Source organism: Spermophilus citellus, assembly GCF_964194105.1.
Source record: "Spermophilus citellus genome assembly, chromosome: 2".
Lineage (NCBI taxonomy): Eukaryota > Metazoa > Chordata > Mammalia > Rodentia > Sciuridae > Spermophilus > Spermophilus citellus.
Window position 1 is genome coordinate 239,380,542 of NC_138183.1, and position 25,754 is coordinate 239,406,295.

Here is a 25,754-nt window from a genome sequence, read left to right on the forward strand (position 1 = left end):
TAAACGTGGATTGAAACTGTAGAGAGACCATGGAGGCCCTGTACTTCCTGCTGGAAAAGAAAACATCCTATTCCTTTCTCTGTTGACCTTCTTGAAAAGAATTGCACTTTGGAGCTAAAGATTTTATGTTAAAATTCTAAGTCAAGCATCTGTTGTTTGCTTCAAATTGATATTTCTAATTATATATTCTTCTCCGATAAATAAGGATAACAAGACCTCACACAGATTGTGGATCCCAAGCAATTGCTTTCCCTGCATTGTTCCATTTATTCATCATAAAACAGGTATTATTTCTATTAACTTTTGTTCACATTTTTAAATGATAAATTGCAAGTAAAATCTCAACACATTGTATATATTTATGCATCAAGGATAGTAGAGCTACACACTTTTTCATACATCTTTTTGTTTTATAAAGAATGAATCATATCATTCACAGGACCAATTCCTTCCAAAGTTTTTAATAAATTTTTGAGGAGTAGCCATGGTTTTCAGGAACCACCTCAACTGCCTCTTATTTCTTCTTCTAATGGTAAATGAGGCAGTTCTCTGATCTAACATTGTAGTCTACTCATCCCTGCCTCATTCCATGCCTATGGAAGGTGTAATATACAAATAATAGTCTTTCTTTGTTGGTAACTTGAGTGTGGCTTCAGAAAGCCTTTCAATAATTCACTAGGCAGCTACTACACAATGGTTAAAGCTTGACTTTGAAATAAAATGTAACCTCCACCATGTTGAAAATCTGGCTTTCTTAAAGTGTACAATAATTTGACTCCACTCAACTTTGCCTGATCTACAACAGCCTTCAATAAATGTCTAATATCATGTTCTAAGTGATAATAAAGCACTCAAATAGGTTCACATAATCCTGCACCAACTAGTTGATGACAATAATACTATAAATAGCTAATTGTGGGTTAACACGATCACAGTTTTACCTTTACCTTTTCCTTGGAAATCATGCAAAACCAGAGCACTGTAACTGAGTTTGTCCTCCTGGGGCTTTTGAATAATCCAAGAATTCAGAAAATAGTATTTGTTGTGTTTATGTTGGTCTACATTACAACTGTTGCGGGCAAAATGCTTAATGTAGTGTCGATCCTCTTCATCCCTGAACTGCTGGGCTCCGCAGTGTACTTCTTCTAGACATTCCTGTCCTTTCTGGATGCCTGCTTCTCCTGTGTCACACATCAAAGATGATCGTGGACTCCCTGTGTGAGAGGAAAACCATCTCTTACAAAAGACGCATGATTCAACTTTTTGCTGAGCACTTTCTTGCTGGAGCAGAGGTGATTGTCCTCATGTCCACAATCTATGACTGCTATGTGGATTTTCAAGCTTTTGCATTACTCTTCCATTATAAACTGAACGCTCTGTGGCATTCTGGTTGGGATGACCTGGACAGGGGGCTTCTTGCATTCCATCATACAGATTCTCTTTACATTCCAGCTGCCCTTTAGTGACCCCAATGACATTGATCATTTCTTCTGTGACTTGTACTCATTACTGGAGCTGGACTGCACGGACACATCTTTGGACTTTTTGTGGTTGCTAACAGTGGGTTTATCTGCATTATAATATTCACCATGTTGCTTGTCTCCTGTGGTATAATCTTACTGTCTCTGAGAACCCTTGATTCTGAAGGGAAGAGGGAAGCCCTATTCACCTGTGAAGCTCATTTTGCTGTTGTGATTTTGTTCTTTGTCCTATGAATATCTACATATGCAAGACCTCCTTCTACTTTTACATTTGACAAAATGGTGGCAATATTTTACACCATATTATACTCCTTGCTCAATCCTTTGACTTATACTTTTAGAAAAATGGAAATGAAAAATGCTAGAGGAAAGTGGAAGAGATTAGTGGTGGTTTCTGATGAAAAACATAATTATTAAACTTCACAAATAATAATATAATGAGTAACAAATTCAAAATAGGCTTAAACAAAAAACTTAATGGGACCCTCATTATCTTGAAAGTGGTAACACAATTCTATAAAAATATAAGTACTGTGGGGTCAGAGATAATGTTGTTCACTATCTTTTCAGGTATCTACTCAAGTTGGCAAGTCAACATCCTATTGTGTAATTTGAATTTTATGCTTACTTAGAATCTAATATTTTTTAAATGGAAATAAAAAATACGTGTCAGATTGCAGGCTGCTGACTCCATGTTTGATAAAACTTATGCATGGATTTTTTTAAAAAAAGTATCTTAGAGACAGATACTTAAAGTATTTCAAGTGCAAAGAAATTTTGATTTAGGATATTGATCTCAGTGATGCTGGAGAAAAACCAACAAGAACTCAGGAGAGGCATCCATAAGAACATTAGTGGAACCTTCATTGTGGATTTCCTGTATGCTGTGACCACGTTCTTTAAGGTGGGTCCATTACCATCTCTACTGGTTTAATCATTCTTGAATTTCATAACAGATAGACCCTCATGGCCCAGAGCTGCCTACCATGGATGAGTGTCTCTTTGTTCAGCACAACTTCATGTTAAATCAACTTCAGAGAGCAAGATGTGGCAGATGTCATGGGGTCTCAGCAATGAGTATTTCTTATTCAAGTTCAATAGAAGGGAATTGACGAAGGGCACAGCCAACAAAACCAGGAGCGACTGTGGATATAGAGAGCTGACTCCTCTCCATTCTAAAGAGGAAATTCAGAGGCAACAGAGAGTAAAAAGAACTTTAAAACAAGATAATATTTTAATTTATTTGGTATTTCAAGTTTAAGCAATGAAATTACTTAGGAATTATATTGTGTCACATCACAAGTCAGATAAAATCATAATTTTGCTAAAAGTCTCATAGTGTTCTCTAATCTCAAATTACTCTTATTCCTACCATGAATCTTTTGCCCATCCTTGCACTGTGGGGTTTTCTTTATTTTATTCCCTGATTATTTTTTCATTGTCTTCCTTTCACTGAAAATAACATTTTTTCCCTTTTGGCTCTGAATTCTCCCACTGTTATTTAATATTCCTATGTCTTCCTTGTTATTGTTGTCAAATATACATATGACGTGCTGGTCAGGCTGACTCATCCTGAAGCTTGCATCATGGTATGCAGTAGGTGTTCTGAACAAGTCAGTGCTTTCCTTCATTGTCTGTCTGTGGGTTCTTGGGTTTAGGTTGGCTCCACCTGGAAGGTGGCAGTGTGACACTTTGCATGCCAGTGTGGGGCAGAGTGTTAGAGATTTCCCTGTTGTATAGAATCTTGGATTCTGGTTCTGGAATCTTTCTCTCTGCCAGCCTCTGTCTCCTAGTTTAGGCTGAAACACACAAATAGAAATGATACCATCTTGTGTCACAAAACATGGTAAAATAGAATAAATGAAAGATGTTGAAACAAAAATGAAAGAGGGATATTCTTAAAGGTAGGATGTTCATACAAAGACTATACAAAGAAGCCATTGTGTTAGTGTGGTCCAACCCAAAGGGACCTGAGGAGCTAGGTACCATTTTCCCCTGAAGCTTCAGTTTTAAAAGCTATGTTCATTTTCATCCAATAGAACTATCCTACCTTCTTTTCAAATAAAATGAAAAGAGATAATTATTTTATTCTTCAGAAATTGTGCTTTTAGTTTGAAAGTTACAGAATCTCAGAATCAATTTCTGAGAGGAAAAAAAGCAATTAGATTAACACAAAAGTTTCCATATGTTTACAGAAATATTTCTCTTTAATAAGCACATGTTGCTGCCCAGTCCCAGTACAACACACATTGTCCTCGTGGATTAATGCTGTCTTGTTCTAGATCTTAGTTCTTGCATTTAATAAGGACACTGGCATCTTGCCCCACTTTTACAATCAGACCCTACATTTCATCCCCACGTGCACAGTGTTTCATTCCTGAGCATCAAGGAAAGTGAGCACATTTCCCCATAAAAACCCAAGAGCAGTTTAAAATGGCAGGGGAGTCTTTTAATTGGTGGTGGACATAAAATTTTAAACACAAGTGAGCAAATGGAAAACCAATTTCCAATCCCCAGGGAAAACTGAGAAGCAATTCTCCAGATTCATGAGCTCTCAGGGAAACCTCTTTAAATTCCAGTTAGAGATCAAGGAGGTTACCTTCTTATTCATTTTTCTTTTTCCTGAGTCCATGTTCAAGACCACAATTGTGAGTCACTGAGAACATTACCAGCTTGACTGCCAGAGAGCATGTTCCCCCACACCTTACATATACAAGGAAGAACGGGCAACAACTTTCACATTGTGGCCACCACTGCATGAAATTTTCTCTACAGAGATTACGGGGTGGTCATCATTAGAATTTTCAGGGAATCTTTATGTGGTAAGATTTATAATTTACGTTTTTGCATTTTCAGAGAGATTTCAAATTGTGAGGCAGTGTTTAAAATTCTGTGTGTGTTGTGATCAGTGTACCAAGTTTAACGCAGTCCTGGGCCTATCAATACCGTGCATTTTTGTACCAATTACTTAGTTATTGTGGCTTTAAGATTCTCATCTTTAATGGACGTTATATTACCACACTGAATGATAGTCAAGGGGAATAAATAATACATGTGGATCCTATATGACAACACTTGATAATAACAACTGCTATTTAACTGTTTCCAATATTTCTTTCAGTCAGGATATGGTGGTAGGGAGAATATATTCCTTCAAGTATGATAAAATTAGACCCATTTAGATTTTCATCTTCAAGTTAAAGACAAATAATTAGAAAGGCAACAACTTCATATTTTTGTTCTAGTTCTCCTACAGCATATTCTTTGTTTTTAATAAATTTTCATTTATCATTTGTCTTCTAATGTTGTCTCCATCTGGAGTTTTAAGATCAAAAAGAGGAATTTTCTGAGGCTCTATAAAGTACATTGAGGTTGAAACATGACAAATTCAAGTACTGCTCTATCATTCACAATCATTGATGTAGCATGTAGCCTTTAGTATTTCCAAAGCTACAAACTCACAAGTGGCACAGGAAAAAACATTTCAAAAAAGAAAGCAGGACCCAAGTCATGGAGTACAGTCTTCTAATAATGCCCATTTAATTTTCTCTAGGTGCTTTGAGTTCATAAATCCATAGCCCTAAAAACAACGATGACAAAAAGAAAAATTGACTTAAATCATGGTAAGAATGCCTTAGAATTAGGCTTATAGAAATGTTTTTAAGATACAGTTTTTGACCTTTGAATGAGCAGGACAATTTTTCATCTTTATTTGCATATGTCTGGAAAAAGGAATGTATTTTTTGTCAGCACAAGCTATATTACACTTACTGCTCATCCATAGAAAGTTTTGTAGAAGCAAAGACTGATAAGCATTAATATGTTAAATTCAACATATGCTCCAAGTCAAATCCATAGTATGTTAGTTCTCATTCACCTGCAGCAATTTAGATCAAATTGTTCAACCATATGAAAAAAAAATTCACTACTACCTATCTTCAGGATCCTAATATGTTTGTGATAAAGCAAAGATCTTATTTTGTTCTTTTAAAATCTTTTATATTTAGTGTGACTTGAATGAACACAAAGACAGTAAACATTTAAAAAAAAACATAAAAATAAAAAACTGCTTTAATTTCCTCCTCAGAATTGTCTAGGAAAATGTAAGTTCCTGAATTTCTGAACTATTTTAGTCCTACTTGACATAACTTAGTCTCTTCTTAAAATGAGCTCAATTACTAAGGTAAGAAGGTTCATGCACCTGTAATAAAGATGAAAGGTGAAAACAAAAAGGTTTTTTTCCCCTTAAATTCCATAAATATTAAGTGTATAAAGAATGAGATATTTAGGGCTACCATGATGACAGAGAAAATGCACGAAAGTCTGAAAAGAATATATTTCTGAGCTGATCACAAAAATGAAAATGCTTAGCTTGATATACAAGGAATACATATTTTATGGATGAATGATTATTCTGAATCAAAAATATAAAGGCCAAGTAACTTATCAAAAAGTGTAATTACAAATAGGATTTTAATTCATTCTCTTCACTTGTGGTAGCAATATTTACTTGGTATAATAAAATGGATGGAAATGTGACTGATAATGCATATATATTTTTATATAACTGCATTTGAAATTTGCTACTTGAATATTGTTGCAAAACACTTCTTGCAATGACAACTTTACTAATCCCTTTTATAGTTTTGAATGCTTTATGTACTTTTAAGTTGAAGCAGAAAATCTATTATTTTCAGAACAATTAGTGATAGAGTTATTTTGGTTGCTAAAATGAATAGAAAGCAAACAGTGGGCAATGTGAGTAATGAAGGAAATAGTGGGCAATATGGGTAGTGGGACCTGAGGCAAATTTCCCAAGGTCACCTCCAGATGATTGCCTGGTGTCCACACAGTTCATGCTGCTGGGGGCCCTGAGAAATCCCAGGTACAGCTTCAGCATTTTCAGTAGTATAGCAATCAAGAAAGGAAAGACCACACACAGAATAAGCTGCTGCTTGTAGGAGAATCTGTTTAAAATTGATATCAGAATTAGTGTATTCAGGACAGGGAGGGTTCTGTCCATGGTATAGCTTTTTATGGAAAGTTAACAATAGTAAAAAAAAATTGATAAAAATTCTGTGTTATATTAACCAATTATTTCCTCCTAAACAAATCAATCTCCTTTAACGTCACTCTATTTTGCTGAACTCTAGATGGTGGGGAATCTGGTATTTTGTGTTTAAACTTATGATCAACTTTAAATATTGCTAAAACCATAACCAGATATATATTGCAATAAAATTTTTTAAACTATTTTATCATTTTTATGTTTCCTTCCAGATATATTATATTTATCAAAGCAAATAAGCTAGGCTATTGGAAATTTTATTGTTTTTGTCATTTAACATGCTGTAAAAGTGCTTCACCTATTTATTTATTTATTTATTTATTTATTTATTTTAAAGAGAGAGAGAGAGAGAGAGAGAGAATTTTAATATTTATTTTTTAGTTATTGGCAGACACAACATCTTTGTTTGTATGTGGTGCTGAGGATCGAACCCGGGCCGCTCGCATGCTAGGCAAGCGTGCTACCGCTTGAGTCACCTCCCCAGCCTTTGCATATATCTTAAGTTGCCAAGCATAGTGAGTGCCAGGAGGATTTTGGGGAGCTGTGGGAGGGAAATAGAGAAGGAAGAGGAGTAGTGTGATCATAGTATGTGGAAGGGGAGAGAGTAGAGGAGAAAGGGGGGGGAGATAAATTTCAGTTGGGGTGAAGTACGTGATTGATCCCTGAAATGAGGTAGAAGAGGAAAGTGGGAGTAATAGGCCTTGGAAGTCCTGGTCCAGCAGCCAGCTCTGTCCATAGGATGAACAGAAATTGATAGTAATAAGAAAGGGAGAGGAAGTCATTTATCTGTGGTGGTGTGGTCTTTGGGTTGTTCTGGTACTGGGTGAAGTTAGGAGGCTTCTGTCTGTCTGAGCCACAAAGTGAGGGGCCTGTGGAGGTTGTAGTGAAGTGAGGGTGAGAGCAGGTTTTGAGAGCTAAATTGTGTATCCATTTGGGGAACCCCTTAAGCTTGGAAGCAGTTAGGGTGGTTGAGAGTAACTTCATATGGTTCCATCCATTTAGGGGATAGGCCATTGAGTAGGGTAACTGCATTGGGATGGAACCATCAGAGGAATACCATGTCCCCCACTGGAATAGGGGAGGAAGAGTTGTCTGTAGGGACAAGTGATTAATTTCTGCATATTTCCAAAGCAATGCTTGAAGGTGACTCAAAAGAGGGGGCAAAAGGTGGGGTGGAATAGCTGTGGGCTGTGGGCATAAAGTAGGTGGTGTTATTGGGCACCCATACATAAGCTCAAATGGAGAGATACGGAAGGGTTTTTTTAGGGAGGGCTCATAACCTTGGGGAGGGGGGCAGAGAGATAAGTGTTACTCAGTCAGGATGTAGTTTGAGAGAGAGTTTAGTGAAATGTTTTTGATGGTTTCGTTGGTGCGTTCTACCTTGCCTGATGATTGAGGGTGGTATGGTATATGAAAATACCAGCGTATGTTAAGTGTTTGTGTTAATTGTTGGGTAATTTGAGAGATAAATTTGGGCCCATTATCAGACTGGGAGGAAAAGGGAGGCCAAAGTCAGGAATGAGTTCTTTAAGGAGGATTTCGGAAATGGTTTGTTAGTAGTGGGAAAGGCCTTAACCCATTCAGAGAATGTGTCAGCCAGGACTAGGAGATATTTGAAACATTTTATGCTGGGCATGTGGTTGAAGTCAATTTGCCAGTTGTTGGCAGGTAAATGTCCTCTTGCTGGTGAGTTGGAATAGAGGGAGGACAAATGTTGGAGAAAGGGTTAGTTTTTTGACATTTCTTGCAGGAGAGGTCTTGGGGGAATTTGATATGGTCTGGAGTGAGGGATAGAGTGTGTTTGACAAAGTCCCTTAGAGAAGACACGTTAAGGTATAATAAGTCTCACCAATCTACACTACCCTTGGTAAGGGGCTATGGCAGTGTGTTCTCATCACACATTACTTTCCTCTGTGCTATTGACTACATCAATGTTTTTACCTGTAGAGACTAATTGGATCCTGAAAAGAGTCCTATTGATAGACATTCCAACTAAACTCACATGGAAGTGTTACCTAAGGCTTACAGAATTATAAAACCTTTTGGAGAAATTGTCTGGATAACTCATGGAAATGCTTGAGGTAGAAAAGGCAATTGGCTATTCATGGAGTACATAATAACTATAATTAGTAAGAGCATATTATTTTAACGAATAGTTTCAAGTTTCCAAATATGATAGTCAATATGAAATTTGGAGATGAATATGTAAGGTGTATATGAACATATTGGCTTAGACCAATATGTTCAAACCAACATTTGATTAGGCCCAGTCACATAGTATAAATTATGAGAAAATGATTAATAGAGTCTGAAGACTCTGGACTATGATGGTTGCCTATTTGCCTATGCAAATGCTTGGCCATCACCTTCTGATTCCTCATCATTTTCTGTTTCCTTCATTAAGATGCCCATTCACTAATGAACAAAAACTAAGAGGATTTAGTGATTTAAGTGGGTGGGAACTCTAGAAAAGTTAAGTCAGCCCTGAAGTTTCTGATAGAAAAGAGGAATTCTTACTCTTTCCAGAGTGGTCCAGCGGAAAGGACTTTGTTTTGGAGACAGATATTCTGTGTAACAACCTAGTCAAGTATCTGGTGTTCACTTGTATTCACCCATGAATTTCCTATCAAGGAAGAAAGGATATAAATCTTAGAGTGTTACCAGGGTAGTGAGTCTTGTATAACTGCTCTCCTGTACCTATTTCTCTTAGTTGCTATTACAACATTTGAAGGTAGGTGTTATTATTTTTGTGAAATTTTCTTCTAATGTCTAAATGAGGTAATTAAAAAAAAAACCTAAAAACTAAACATTTAGTGCAAACTTGTGATGTGCTGTCTGTCACTTGGTACTTTTTCATAGATCCTTCATTGTGATAAAGAAGAAATTGAATCATGAAAAGACCAAATTCAGTTCATACCTTAAAGAAAGTTCTGATGTATAGTCATGCTTTAAAATCACCACTTAAATTGTATATTATTTCTTCTTTTAGGTCTCAGGGTCTCCAGATTACAGATGACTTATTAGTCAACTCTGCCTCCTCCCATAACAATGGCAGAAATGAACAATAGAGCTACAGTCCTCATATCCCCACTATGAGGGTGAGGAGAAGAAAGCTTCCCAATGATTCACTGAGGGAAGTCACTAGTAAATCATCAAAACTATCTTTGGAGATTAAAATCTATTCTTCTCTACCTTCTTCTTTATAGAAGCTTTGCTAATTCAAAGGCTGTGAATACTGTATCTTCACCTCAATTTTGCCTGATCTCTAGCTCCTATCCTCAATAAATGTCTAAATTTGTGTTTGCAATGATAACAGAAACCTTAAAGACAATAATGTATTTAGGTGCACTGAAATAATTGGTGACTCTAAAACTATAAAGTGGTCTGAAGCAAATCTTTATCATAATTGCAAACTTCAATGATAACTTTTGCATGTTTGCCCTTTTCTTGGAAATCATGCAAAACCAAAGCTTCATAACTGAATTTGTCCTCCTGGGGCTTTCAAATAATCCTACTGTTCAGAAAATTGTCTTTCTTGTGTTTTTGTTGGTCTACATTGCAACTATTGTAGGCAACATGCTGATTGTAGTGACCATCCTCTGTAGCCCTGCACTGCTGGGCTCCCCCATGTACTTCTTCTTGGCATCATTATCCTTCCTGGAGGCCTGTTTATCCTCTGCCATCACACCAAAAATGATTGCAGACTCCCTGTATGAGAGGAAAACCATCTCTTATAATGGATGCATGATTCAACTTTTTGCTGAACATCTATTTGGTGGGGTGGAGATGATCATCCTCACTTCCATGGCTTATGATCGATATGTGGCCATTTGCAAGCCCTTGCACTACTCTTCCATCATGAACTGGAGGCTCTGTGGCATTCTGATGGGGGTGGCCTGGTCAGGAGGCTTCTTGCATTCCATTACAGTGGTTCTGTTCATTTACCAACTGCCCTATTGTGGGCCTAATGTCATTGATCATTTCATGTGTGACTTGTACCCATTATTGGACCTGGCCTGCACTGACACTCACATCCTTGGCCTTTTGATGGTTGCCACGACTGGGTTTATGTGCATTATAATCTTCTGCTTGTTGCTGGTCTCCTATGGTGTCATCTTGTTCTCCCTGAGAAAACACAGTGCTGAGGGGCGGAGGAAAGCTCTGTCCACCTGTGGATCTCACATTGCTGTTGTGGTTTTGTTCTTTGTCCCATGCATATTTATAAATGCCAGGCCTCCTTCTGTCTTTCCCTTTGACAAACTGGTGGAAACGTTTTATACCATGTTCACCCCCTTGCTCAATCCCTTGATTTATACTTTCAGAAATAGGGAAGTGAAAAATGCTATAAGGAAAATGTGGAAGAGATTGGTGTTAGTTTCTGATGAAAAATGATATTAGACTCAAAAATAGTATAAAGAGCAAAGCAATCAAATGGTCGAAGACAACGTTTTATAGGATGCTCAGTACCTATTAAGATGTAATACACTTCTATAAAAATAGAAATTATTTTGGCCATCAAAGATGATGTTTTTATTTTTATTGCAGGTGTCTACTTTGAGTTGGCAACTCAGTATGTAGATATGCAAATTAGAGAAAGTTGATCTTTATGCTTACCTCAAATCTAATAATAATAATAATAAAGAATGGAGAGAAAAATTACTTGTAAAAATGTTAGATATTCACTTTATGCTTTCCAAAATCTTGAGTGAGCAAAACAAACACATCTTTGACATGAGGATTAGAATCTTACTCAAACTATTTCATTTGGAAAAAAAAAAGATTTATTTAGGAGGGTGAACTCAGTGTTTCTGAATCAAAAGTAACCTGAATTCAGGAAAAGCATACAGAAGAGCAATAATAGAACTGCTGCAGAAGTTCTGCATCAGATGACTCCATCAATGAAAGGGATCCATTAACATTCCTATAGAATTGGTGTAGCCTCAGGAATTTCTTGACAGATAAACTTTGGGTGGCCCAGTGCTGCCTACTAAGATTTCCTCCTGGGCAACAATCAGGCTAAAGAAGAGAGGAGGCATCTCCATACTGATTTCCAAATTGGCCGCACCAATTTGCAGTCCCTCCAGCAGTGTACAAGTGTACCCTTTTCCCCACATCCTTGCCAGCACTTGTTGTTGTTTGACCTCTAAAAAGTAACAAAATCATGGCATTTGCAGGGAAATGGATGGCATTAGAGCAGATTATACTAAGTGAAGTTAGCCAATCCCTAAAAACCAAATGCAGAATGTCTTCTTTGATATAAGGGGGGCAACCCAAAACAGAGCAGGGAGGAAGAGCATGAGAAGAAGATTACCATCAAACTGGGATGAGAGGTGGGAGGGAATGGGAGAGAGAAGGGGAATTGCACAGAAGATGGAAGGAGACCCTCATTGTTATATAAAAATACATATAAGAGGATGTGAGGGGAAGGGGGAAAAAGAGAGAGAAATGAGTTGTGGTAGATGGGGTAGAGAGAGGTGAGGTGAGGGGAGGGGGGATACAAAGGGATAGGAAGGGCAGCAGAATATGACACTAGTATGGCAGTATGTATAAATGTGGCTGTATAACCAATGTGATCCTGCAATCTGTACACGTGGGAATAATAAGAATTCATACCCCATTTGAATCAAATGTATGATATATGATATGTCAAGATCAATGTAATGTTTTGAGCAACTAATAAATTTCTGATGTTTAAAAAAAAGAAAAAGAAAAAAATAAAATAAAATATAAAAATGGAAAAAAAAATAAGAAGAGAGGAGGCAGATTCCAGGAGGGAGTCATCCATGTGTATCTCCTATTCAAGCACAAGCAAAGTGAATTCTGAAGATGCTACATTACCAAGAAAACCAGAACTAACTGCAGATATGAAGAGTTGATTCCTCCCAGCCCCAAAGAAGGAATAAATCTAGGGTTTTCAAGGTTTGGTCTCTCCCTTTAAAAAAGAGACATCAGAAATGAGACAAGTTCATGCATCAATTAGGATAAGCAAAGGTGGAAATAAAAGTTCTTTTGTTGTTGTTTTTCAAATTTTACAAATTCAAATGTGCTAACTCCTCAAATTTCAGTGTTTTATTGATCCTATCATGTGATGTGGTAACAGCCTCGCTTACATTATACATCATTAAAGTACTGAACATTTAGATAGTTCTCCATTTCCCTATTGTACATGATTCCATACCATCTTCCATTGTAAAGTTCCCTTATCTTGCTTTACTTCTAGAACATATTTTTAGTATTGAGGTCACCAGTTTAAAATGCAAACATAATTATGATCATAAAATTATTTACTGATAAGTTTTCCAAAAGAAAAAAGAAATAGATGAGTGAACAAGTTTCATTCACAGCACTTTTATCTAATGTAAAATATAGATAAAATTTAAAACAACATGAGTTTTTAAAGATAAATTTTGTTATGAGTGATTCAACTTCTGTCTCACTTTGTGTATATAGAAATTGCTTAAAATGATGCTGACATCTATATTTTATATCATCCTTTTGATTTTACTTTGAAACTCATGCTAATAATAACTGTTTGATTCTTATAGTTTAGGCAGCCTGACAAGTATTGGCTGCTTTATAGCTGAAGAGTTGGAAGTATTGTATTTTGTTTAATGTCACAGTATTGTAACGGAAAGCTTGGTCCCTGTCCCCAATGCCAATCAATGCCAAATTTAATAATGAGGACACAGTTCTGAGAAAAAGGAAAAAGAAGTTTTATTGCTTTGCTAGCAAAAGAGAAACACAGTGACTACTGTCCCATAAGCTGTGACTCCTCAGATCAGGAAGAACTGGGGGAGTTGGGGGGCTAAAGAAATTTTTCAGGTGTTACATTCCAGTACGATGTCCCAGGGTGCCCTGTTCCCTTGTTTGGATTCACCTGTTAATTTGGAAGATATTCACTTCCCAGATCCTCAGCAGGCATCTCCTTCCTGTAGTGGGTGTGTTCAAAGGCAGTTAACTAGGGGAAGAAAAGATAGTACTGTCTCCCTACTCTTGTTAGGGAAGGGAAGAAGAGATAATTTTTTGTTTTTGTTTTAATAAAGCTTAGAGGAAGGAGGGCTACATTTATAAGCTGAAAAGTTTGCTGTGATTATGGTTTTTGATGGCATACATGGAATGACTTTTAAAATTAATTTATTATAAGTTTAGATTAACAGAAAATTTACCAAGAATAATATTTTAATTTTAAATGACAAAAGGAATATTTATTAAGAATATGTAAGAATAGTGGATATATTGCTTTTAACATATTGAAAAACCAGCCTCTACCTCAGAGCAAATACTGTCCAAGGAAGGCACATCACCTTTGTCCTTGGAAAGACCCACAGAGCACTCCTAGGCACATTCCCACCCTGCTAAGTTGTTTACCTACAAATGAGATCTGCTGTTCCAAGTGTCCCTGAATCAGTCAGGCTAGGTGGGGACCCATAGCAACCCCCTAGCAGCCACCAATCAGCATGAGACAGGGGAATACCTGGGATGCCAGATGACCCTCCCAGTAGTTTATGGTGTAGGGAAACCATGTAGTTCAGCATGAACACCCCTCTTGGCTTAAGCCAATCAGTTCAAATGAATCCCCCTTTTGTACTGACCAATCACCCCTACCCAACTTGTTCCCACCAGTGAATGTGTTAATCATGTTTTAGAGTTGTTATTTGATTTTCCAGCGGTATGTGATGATTTGCTAAGAGATGCTATGATGTATGTGGGGGTCCCTGCCTTCGCCAAAGAATGTATAAAACTGCTGCAAACCCTGGGCTCGGGGCCTCTCAGTGTCACCAGTTGTTGTGTGTGTGCAGAGGACCAAGCTAGCTCGCAATAAGCACCTCTTTGCTGTTTACATTGATGTTGGGTCTCTGGTGGTCTTTTGGGGGTCCCGAATTCGAGCATAACAATATGATGATATTTAATTATTTTTTCTACTTCTGTCCTTTTCTTGTTGTGAGATTCAATGCAGGATATCCCATTGCATTCCAGACAATTACCTTACAAAAGATTTAAAATCATAAACTGTGATCATAAACACTATATTGTCCCTTGTCAATGTTTTAAGACTAATTTTGGAAATCACTTTATTTGATAAAAGTGGGAGCTATTTTGTTTATAATTAATGATTTAAAAAAATTAAATAGTATTGTTTCTAGAAAACCCTATGGGAAGAAAGTGAAGAGATAAGACTTATTTAATTATTAGTTTAACATACGACCCTGTCTTTCTTTAAGACTTCCACTTAATTTTTTTGTTTTGTTTTGTTTTCTTTGTACATTGAGTCAGTAAAACAGGAAGAATTCATGTGGCTCTGAGAACATAATAATGCATACAGGGGCCATCAGGGACATTTAAAAGTATCTTGTACTTAAAAACATATTTTTCACTGCATCTAAAAAATATGTTACATTTCCATGCACATTTGAAGATATGTAGCACACTTATCAGCCTTAGTCATGGTGAGGCAGGAATTAGGAATAAGCATGCTGTCATTTCTGTCTGGGGAGGGGCTGTGGCAGCTTGTTCTCCCACACATTCCCTTCCCCTGTGCTATTAACTGCACAATCATTTCTACCTGTAGAGTCTAATCACATCCTCACAGGAGTCCTATTGATAGACATTCTAACTAAACCCAGATGCAGAAGTTTGACCTGAGGCTTATAGTATTTTAAGAATTTTTAAAAAAATGCTCCACACCATAAAGCAAGTAAAAGACCGTGGATTTGCACCCAGGCCTGCATGAGTCTGGAGCGAATGTTCTCACTGGTTTCACTTCATTTTCTTTCATGCTTAGGGCTATTCTAAGAAGACCAGATCTGGATTGTATATGAACACTCTGTCGTTTATAATAGATAATTGTTTACTGGCAGTTGGTGAGTGGATATTGAGTTCATAGTGTAGACATTGGTTAGGAATGATTCTGAAACCACAGTGAAAATGATTGTTTAAAAGTAAGCAGAAGGACAGATAGTAATGTAAACATTGCATGTTTGTTAGTTTTAGTAAAATTTCAAATTTTTTCTGTTAACTGTAGCATTCATAAAACAAGCTTATTTTTTTAAATTATTACAAATATGTAGATTCTTAATTTTTAATTTGTTTTGTATGACAATAGAATGCATTTATGCACTTTGATATATCATATGTAAATGGGATATAATTTCTCATTTTTCTGAGTGTATATGTTGTAGAATCATATTGGTCATACAGTCACATACATACATAAAGTAACAATGTCTGTTTAATTCTAATATCTTTCCTATCCCCACATTCCCCCCTCTCCTCTTCTGTCACTTCCTTCTACCTAATCTAGGATAATACTATTTTTCTCTAGTGCCCTCTGCCTTATTGTGAATTAGCATCTTCATATTAGAGAAAACATTAAGCCTTTGGTTTTTTGGGATTGGCTTATTTCGCTTATCATGATATTCTCTAGCTCCATCCATTTACTGGCAAATACCATAATATTACTCTTCTTTAAAGCTCACTAATATTCCATTGAGTATATGTAGCACATTTTCTTTATCCATTCATCTATTGAAGGACAACTAGGTTGGTTCCATAGTTTAGCTATTGTGAGTTGAGCTTCTATAAACATTGACGTGGCTGCATTACTGTAGTAGGCTGATTTTAAATCCTTTAGGTATAAACCAAGGAGTAGGATAGCTGGGTCACATGGTGATTTTATCCCAAGATTTTTTGAGGAAACTCTGTACTGCTTTCCATAGTCACTGCACCAATTGCAGTCCCATCAGCAATATATGAGTGTTTTTCATCACATCCTCATCAACATTTATTGTTGACTGTATTCTTTCATGTTCACAATTTTGACAGGAGTGAGATGAAATCTTTGAGTAGTTTTGATCTGCATTTCGCTAATTGCTAGAGATGTTGAACTTTTTTTATATAATTGTTGATGGATTATATTTCTTCTTCTGTGAAGTGTCTGTTCAATTGCTTAGTCCATTTGTTGATTGGGTTATTTGTCTTTTTGGTGTTAATTTTTTTGAGTTCTTTATATATCCTAGATGTTAATTCTTTGCTGAAGGTACATGTGGTAAAGATTTACTCCCAATCTGTAGGCTCTCTCCTCATGATATGAATTATTTCCTTTGCTGAAAACAAGCTTTTTAATTTGAATGCATCCCACTTACTGATTCTTGATTTTACTTCTTGCACTTTAGAAGTCTTGTTAAGGAAGTCAGATGCTAGGCAGACAAGGTAACGATTTGGGCCTAATTTTTCTTATATTAGATGCAGGGCCTCTGTTCTTGTGCCTAAGTCTTTTATCCACTTTGAGTTGATTTCTGTGCAGGATGAGAAATAGAGGTTCTATTTCATTTTGCTCCATATGACTTTCCAGTTTTGCCAGTACGATTTGTTGAACAGGCTATTTTTTCTCTAGTGAATGTTCTTGACACCTTTATCTAGTATGACATAACTGTATTTATGTGTTTTTTCTCTATGTCCTCTATTCTATACCATTGGTCTATAAATCTTTTTTTGATGCCAATACCATGCCATTTTTGTTACTATAGCTCTGTAGTATAGTTCAAAGTCTGGTAGTGTGATGCCTACTTGTTCACTTTTCTTGCTAAAGAGTACTTTAACTATTCTGGGTCTATTAAATTTCAAATAAATTTTAGGATTGATTTTTCTATTTCTATGAAGAACGTCATTGGGATTTTAATAGGTATTGCATTAAATCTGTATAACACTTTGGGTAATATGGCCATTTAAACAATATTAACTCTGCCTATTCAGGAGCATGGGAGATCTTTTCATGTTCTGAGGTTTACTTCATTTTCTTTCTGTAATGTTCTGCAATTTTCATTGTAGAGGTCTCTCATGTATATTTTTAGATTGTTCCCAGGGTGGGTTTTTTTTTGGTGGCTAATGTCAATGGTATAATTTTCTAATTTCTCTTTCAGTGGACTCATCACTGATGTATAGAAATGCATTTGATTTATGGGTGTTTTTTTTATATACTGCTACTTTGCTGAATTCATTTATTAGTTCTAGAAGTTTTCTGGTAGAATTTTTTGGATCTTCTAGATATAGAATTATATCATCATCAAATAGTGATAGTTTCAGTTCTTCTTTACCTATGAAAGAAATGTAACATTTCAAATAATACATACCTCTTCATATATTTTATATAAAATATATATTTTTAATAACTACTTCTTGCCATAGTACATGTTTTCCATATGGAATGGTGGATGAATAGTTTATCACAGAACTCTGTTTTTATATTTACTAGATCTGAATCCTGCAAAAGATAGTATGTTCTGTCCCCAATACCCATTGCTCTATTCCAGAGTATCACGGGAAATCAAAGCATCTGCAGATAGAAATCCAAGAGCAGGAAGACAAGAAAAGGAAAAACAAAACCTCCGATTGCTTGGGACGAACGTTTTTCAAATACTTGAGCAATTGAAAAACCACACAAAATTGAGTCTTGGCACATCATGCTGATGAATAATTTCTCCCTTGGGGGAACCAAACATTAATTCCACAGGTGCATGACCTGCGATGAAAGCCTCTTTATAGTCCAGATGGAAATCCAAGAGGAACTTTCACTCCTCTTTGTTTCTTTGTTCCTGTATTTGCTCTTCAGGAGCTCTGGGGACAGTTGAGTATCAGAGAAGTTCTTCCTCTCTGTCTTAGGTGTTGAGCAAATATTTGATATACACAACATTTTGGGGAACACGAATAAAGATTTCTTCATAGAGAACAGGAGAGGCCACCACTAGAAATTTCAAGGAACTGACACATGGTGAGATTTTTCTGAGTGTACATGTTGTAGAATCATATTGGTCATGCAGTCACATATATACATAAAGTAATAATGCCTGTTTAATTCTACTGTTTTGAATTTTCATGGTTGATTTCAAATTGTGATACAGTGTTTAAAATGGTGGGTTGTGTGGCGATGCTGAGGGCTGTACACAGAAGGTGTCTGTCAGCAACTGTGCACTTGGTATAACTGTGTGACCTTTACAACCTCAGAATTTTCATGTTGAATGAGGATTATAAGATTACCAAGCTCAAGGGAAGTGGAAGTCAATAAAATAATACCTGTGGAACAAACAGTACATAGTTGACACAGAATATGAATAGTCCAATGAATAGCAGCTCTTGCTGATAATAGAAAGAAAGCAGCTGTCAGTGTGCAGAGTTGTGCAAAAGGATGAACACTTCTCATTGTGACCACCCCAGGAGGGGTGCAGCACCCATGGTTCATGCAGTTCATGCTGTGAGGGGCCCTCAGCAATCTCAGATGCAGCTCCAGCATATTTGAGGATATGGTTACTGAGAAAGGGAAAACCAAAGGATGTTCTGGGACAAAAGCAGACACAGTAAACTTCTATCTGTCGTAAAATATGAATTTAAAACTGGTATCAGTAAATGCATAAAGGGTGAGGAGAGTTGAGCCTCTGGTAGTGCCATTAATGGGAAATTCACCCCAGGTTACAATTTTAACTTTAGATTCTCTATTATGGTAGTGTGTTGCTTCCACCTTTGTAAATGAATTTTCCTTAAACCTCACATTCTTTCTGTGAGCTGTTCTGATGATGGAGAGTCTTGTGTGGTTTTTGCTAATTATGTTCAATTATAAATATTCTCATTATAGTACCCAAACATTTATTGCAAATGAAAAGACTTTATCATTGCAATTTTTGGTCTTCTGGATGGCAAAACTCTATTTAAATTATCCATACAAATGGAGGGGAATGAGTATATGTTTTATTTCTTCCTTAACATGTTGCAAAATGTTTTCCCTTCTATTTTTTTTTGCATCATTGATTATGGTTTTATTCATTACATCATGTGATATGAATGCAAAGGTCTGATGTAAACATGTTTCTCACTGAATATTTGAGCTGTGTTTTTGTTACTGCAGCATTTTCCATTCTCAAAATCCCCATGTCATTTTGCTTTCATTATATATTTTTAGGGTTTGGACAATTAGGAGAAATAATACATATTTATGATTCTGGAAGTATTTGCCAATATGTTTTCAAAAGGATTACATTTAATTTTTTTCTTAAAATTGCTATTCTTGTGATTCATTCAGTCCTTTAATTCACTTTATGTATGTTTGTGCTGCCTAAAAATGGGGATGTCAGTATTTTTATATTCATTTTGACGACTTCTACTGTGAACCCCACATTCATAATTTCTCTGTATTCGACACTGTGGTCAGGCTTCTAGAGGCTCAGGGCTTTGTTTAATGGCACATTGCTGTTAGACAATGGGGCTGGATTTGTAGTATTTGATAGCAGAAATTGATCAGTGCTTTTCTTTCTATTAATTTTTCATTTGGAGTAATTTTAGATAAACTAAAATGTTGCATATTTTTTCGTAAAATTTCTGCAGAACAGGCAATTTGCCTTAATATTAGTACCCTACATTATTATGGGTACATTTGTTAATCTATGAAATGAACATCGTTTCATTTTTATAAGTAAACACCAGATTTTATTCATATTTCACTAATTTTGCCACTGTTGCCCTTTGGATATATCAAGATTCAATCCAAGACAATGACTTTTATTTAATATAATGAGCATTTGGGCTGGGGATGTGGCTCAAGCGGTAGCGCGCTCGCCTGGCATGCGTGTGGCCCGGGTTCGATCTTCAGCACCACATACAAACGAAGATGTTGTGTCTGCCAATAACTAAAAAATAAATATTAAAAAATTCTCTATCTCTCCCTCTCTCTCTCTCACTCTCTCTTTAAAAAAGAAAGATAATGAGCATTTAATGATTTGAAACTCTAAACCTTGTGATCATAAACCATGAGGGACAACATATTCTCCATGTCAGTTTTTTAACACTAATATTGAGAATTACTTTCCTTTAAGAACAAAAAGGGGTTGATTTGTTTACATTCAATGACATTTTAATTATGCAGTGGTATTTCTCTTAGACTACCTAGAAAAGAGAAGTGGAGAGATAAGATGTCTTGAATTATCAAATGACTTTCATAGTTTGTTTTATATTGTTTTGTTCAACTTCCTACTCCTTTTTTTTTTCACAGTGAGGTATGAATACAGATGGGTCTGAGTCCACAATAACATAATCAGGGGCTACAGGGACATTCAAATGTGCAGTGCCTTTCAAAATATTATTTCTTCTTGCCACTGAAGACTCTTATTTTTCATAAAAATCTTATTTATAGAAATAAAACCCATAAGTAGAAGATGTACAAATAGAACCTTAAATAATTTTAGGGATTCTAAGTAGCCTGATCTGTGCCATAGAACAAATAGAAGGATGTGGATTTGAACCCATGGTTACACAATCTGGCACAGATTTTCTTACTCATTTTCTTTCTCTGTCTTTTCTGCTTTGGTCCTAGAGTAAGATGACCACTGCTGGATGATGCACTACTGTTCTATATTCTATAATAGTGGTTTCCAATGGATCTAATATACATTCAGAGTTTGTTTTACATATTTTTAAGTGTCTATGAAGTTGAAAGTACAGATGTCAGTCACGAATGTCCTGAGAACACAATTAAAATGGTTTTAAAGAAAGCAAACAAATAAGTATTAATTTACACAATGCATTTTAGTTCATTGTATAAACTTTAAATTGTTTCTGCTTACTCTAAATGGGAGTCATAAACACAGTTGAGTTTTTATTTTTACTAAAAACCCATTATATATATTTTGAAATAAACATATATACATATAAACGTAGAAAAGTATATATGGACACAATTCATATGCTCTTTCACTGATATATTTCAGTTATACGTACAGGTGAGGACATTTCCAATCATTCTTTGAAGTTGTGTTTGTGGACTGATGTCAAGAATTCAGGTAATTACCTGGAGGATTGTGAAGGAGCTTTCTGCAGGCAAGGCTGCTGGCTTCTTTATGTAAGAAGTACATACAGAAGTAACTACAAACTGGTAAAGGCCACTCATCATAAGCAACATTTCCACACTTTCAAATTTGACCTCATGATAAACCTGGGAGGTGAGAAAAATGTACATCTCTGCCTGACAAGGTAGTTTCATCAATTTGAAACATTTGTCTTGAGTTATACCTGATGAGAATGGATCATGTTGTAGTAAGTATTGACAAAGAATGAATGAAGCTTCTAGACTTTGGCTGACAGCTAACCTATTCTCTTCCTTACCTAGGTGGCTGTTGCTGATTTGCATGTCTAGGGGAATGGCCAATTCCTCATCCCTTTTTGGGTTTCCTTTATCAAGTTGCCTCATTCTAACATGAACAAGGAATTAGAGGCTTCAAGGTTCACAAGTGGATAGAAATTCTAGAAAGATCAACCTGCAGTGAAGTCCTTGCTAGAAAAGAAAAATTCCCATCCTTTTCCTGTTGATCCAGGGGAAAGGACTTGGGCATGGGGACAGAGGTGCTGTGTGTGACATCCCATATCAAGAATCTGTTGTTCACTTGAACATAAGGTCTTTAAGCTTGAGTTTCCAATTTATAGAATGGGCTAATAACACCCAACACAGTCTGGCTTCTAGAAAATGAGTCATGAGCTCTAACTTGAATTCACTCAGGGACCATGATAACCCTCAGGAGTAAACTTAACAAATAACAAAACCAATAAAGCCTATATATGTTTCATGGATATTTTAGAGCTAGAATTTTTTCCATGAATTCTTTTTTTAAAAATAACGAGTTAATTCATTTAAAAGCCAATTCACTATGGACTTTAAAAAAAACATAGCAAGAATTGTCATCATTTTTGAGTACCTCTTAAAATACTTATTTTTGTGCTTCTTTTTACCTATAAGAGGGTTCTAGTAACAACTGGCATACTTCTATCCACAGTTTCATGCCCATGGGAGGCATGATTAATAAATCACTGTCCTTCTATAGTTTCAGAATGATTCCCAATTATTTGCTGTGGAAATCACTGATAAATTATCAATGTCACTTAAAAAAAGCAAAAACTATTCTTCTTCTTTAACATATGTGCATACTTTCTTTCCCCCTTATTAAAACTCTGACATTTTAAAGTATTCTATAGTTTACCCCCCACCTCAATTTTTCTGACCTCTGGTAACTACATTAAAAAAATTTCTCATTTTTATTCTCAGTACTCATAATAATAATAATACAATTCTTATAAGTTGGTGAAGGCCTTCCTGCACCTGTTGTCTGACAGGGTCACAGCATGGGGGATGCTGCACAGGGCTGCACCATCTGGAAACTGGAACCATGGGGCATGTTAAGTGTTTTGTTTATGATCCTCATGATATGGATAACAGGGCATATGTCAATCAATAATAGAAGTATGTATTGACTGAGATTTCAGAAAAATTCCCAGAATGAGACTAAAGATACAATTGAGACATGTCATGAGGTGCATTTTAATATCCCTCAGGATACAAACAATAGTGTTATTCCTCAAGCCTAAACAATAAATATTTATCCCATGGTTAACCATTTACAATAGATTCCCCCAACTCAGCCCTAAAACCACAACATGTACAAGAGCCTAGCTACAGAAAAGCAATTGCTGTGCCAACAGTACAAGGACCATGCCAACAGTACAAGGACCACAGTATGTAGCTTATAGTATCCCCCTCGAGGAAAAGAGCCTAATAAAAATACATCCCCCCCATCAACACACCCTCCTTTGCCTTACACAGAAACTTATGATGAAAATGGAAAACACACAGTTAATATAAATGACAAATAGGTTGAGGTGCAGAGACTGCCCTTTATTTACAGAATACAAAGACATAAAACTTGGTGTACTTTAACCAAGGATCAAAGAAATTCTGAAGGAAAGCAGTAAAATAGGTCATATGAAAAAAGGAAATTACCTTGGAAATTAAAAATAAAATAATGTAAAATTAACATAGATATATTTTAGAGGCACTTCAGAGTAATAGGCTTTTTAAGAAATAGACTGTCACTATTTTAAGTGTGTTTTACTGGGATTTTAGTTTAGAAGTAAGAAAGCTTACCAATAATCATAAGTATGCTTTAAAGTTAAAGGTTAATGAAATAATTATTGGTATGCTTCAAAGTTAAAAGTGAATAATAGGTCAGGAGACATGTAGTCAAGTTGCATAGCCTAGTTCCTAATGATTGAAGTAAAAATGTAAAAGCTTTATCGTGATTGGCAAAGGTTACAGGAAAATATTTTAAACAATATACTTAACATCTCAGGTAATCAATGTATGTCAGAAAAGAGTGTAACTCATGAAAATTATGTAAACCAAAGAAGTTTCAACCTTTGAAGCTATCCATTAAATACCTGAAAAAACACCTGCACAAAAGGTATGAAAATAAAGGCCCCTCTAGGGGCAGCAGATTTTTTCTGGGGGCTGCTCATAACTTGCAACCTGTTGTCCCGACTCTTCTTCTTTCGCTGACACCACTTTTCCTTCAGGACCCCTGGGTTCCCCACCAGGGCTGGACCCTGGCAATAAGTAGTCTGGAATGTGTTTATACTCTTATAATTCCAGAGGCTCAGAAGGTGAAGGCAGAAGGATTGCAAGTTCAAAGCTGGTCTCAGCAACTTAGCAAGACCCTAAGTCATTTAGTGAGAATTTCTCTAAATAAAAAATTTAAAAAAGGTTTTGGGATGTATCTAAGTGGTTATGCATGGCAAGGTTCAGTGACTTGTACAAGAAAAAAACATAAGTATATAAAAGCTTGTTGGTGTGATGATTACTATTACAACTGGTGTGATGTAATTTTTTGTTCTACTTGCAGAATCACATGATCAGTTTTATGTTAACCACTTTGTAAAATCATGAAGAACCAAAGCTTCATAACTGAATTTGTCTTCATGGGGCTTTCACAGAATTCTACTATTCAGAAAATATTATTTGTTGTATTTTTGTTGGTCTACATTGCGACTATTGTAGGCAACATGCTGATTGTAGTGACCATCCTCTGTAGCCCTGCACTGCTGGGCTCCCCCATGTACTTTTTCTTGGCTGTCCTGTCCTTCCTGGATGTGTGCTATTCCTCTGCCATTACACCAAAGATGGTTGTGGACTCCATTCATGAAAGGAAAACCATCACATTTGAAGGATGCATGATTCAACTTTTTACTGAACACTTATTTGGTGGGGCAGAGATGATAATCCTCACAGCCATGGCCTATGACCGCTATGTGGCCATTTGCAAGCCCTTGCACTACTCTTCCATCATGAACTGGAGGCTCTGTGGCATTCTGGTGGGGGTGGCCTGGACAGGGGGCTTCTTGCATTCCATCATTCAGATTCTCTTTACTTTCCAGCTGCCCTTTTGTGGCCCTAATGTCATTGATCATTTCATGTGTAACTTGTACCCATTATTGAAGCTGGCCTGCACTGACACTCACATTCTAGGCCTTCTGGTGATCGCCAACAGTGGGTTTATCTGCATCATCAACTTCTCCTTGTTGCTGGTCTCCTATGGCGTCATCTTGTTCTCCCTGAGAAAACACAGTGCTGAAGGGCGGAGGAAAGCTCTGTCCACCTGTGGATCTCACATTACTGTTGTGGTTTTGTTTTTTGTCCCATGCATATTTATATATGCACGACCTCCATCTATATTCTCTTTTGATAAAGAAGTGGAAATGTTTTACACTGTCTTCACTCCCTTGCTCAATCCTTTGGTTTACACACTGCGGAACAAGGAAGTGAAAAATGCCATGAGGAAATTGTGGAAGAGACTTGGTGATCTCTGATAAAAAATAAATAATTTAGTACAAAAAATAGAATGTAAACATAAAGAAGATAATATTTAGTAAAATAAATATTTTTTGGCATGTTCCTTATATGGAAAGAGATTACATAATTCTAAGAAGCATTATACTGAGTGGGGTATTTAAAAGTAATATTTTCAATATGAGATCATGATTTCGCTCAGAGTTGCCTACTCAATTCTGCCATATGAAAATTAAAGATAGTTCAATTTTATACTTTCTGAAATTTATTAAAAAGAAGAAGGAATTTAAGAATAATTTTCATTAATATTATGCTTTCAAGAATAGAAAAACTTTTTTTGAATAAAATAGTAGACATTGGAACATTCCAAGTGAAAAGAATGTTAATGTTCTCTCTGATAGTGTAGTCAGTGTTTCTAATGTAGAATATCAGGATTTAAGAACATCAGAGAGAAGATCTTTTAAGTGACCTGCATCTTTGCATTGCATCTTAAATGTGGATCCAGTATCATCTGCTAAAGTTGAGTTACTTCTTGAATTTGAGAGATAAAAAT

General features: G+C 36.1%; 1 protein-coding gene and 1 pseudogene across 2 annotated transcripts; both read left to right on the forward strand.

Annotated features, from left to right (window-relative positions):
- The first annotated feature begins 963 nt into the window (after nucleotides 1–963).
- LOC308639391 (olfactory receptor 4C15-like) lies at nucleotides 964–25,231 on the forward strand (annotated as a pseudogene). The gene is made up of 2 exons: nucleotides 964–1,035; nucleotides 24,370–25,231. The product of its transcript is annotated as an olfactory receptor 4C15-like (transcript).
- Nucleotides 10,003–10,941, forward strand: LOC308639597 (olfactory receptor 4C15-like; the record flags this gene model as incomplete). The annotated part of the gene is made up of 1 exon (XM_081277845.1): nucleotides 10,003–10,941. Exon 1 carries the CDS (start codon nucleotides 10,006–10,008, stop codon nucleotides 10,939–10,941), a length of 936 nt encoding a protein of 311 aa, XP_081133971.1. The 5' UTR covers nucleotides 10,003–10,005.
- Nucleotides 25,232–25,754: the final 523 nt, after the last annotated feature.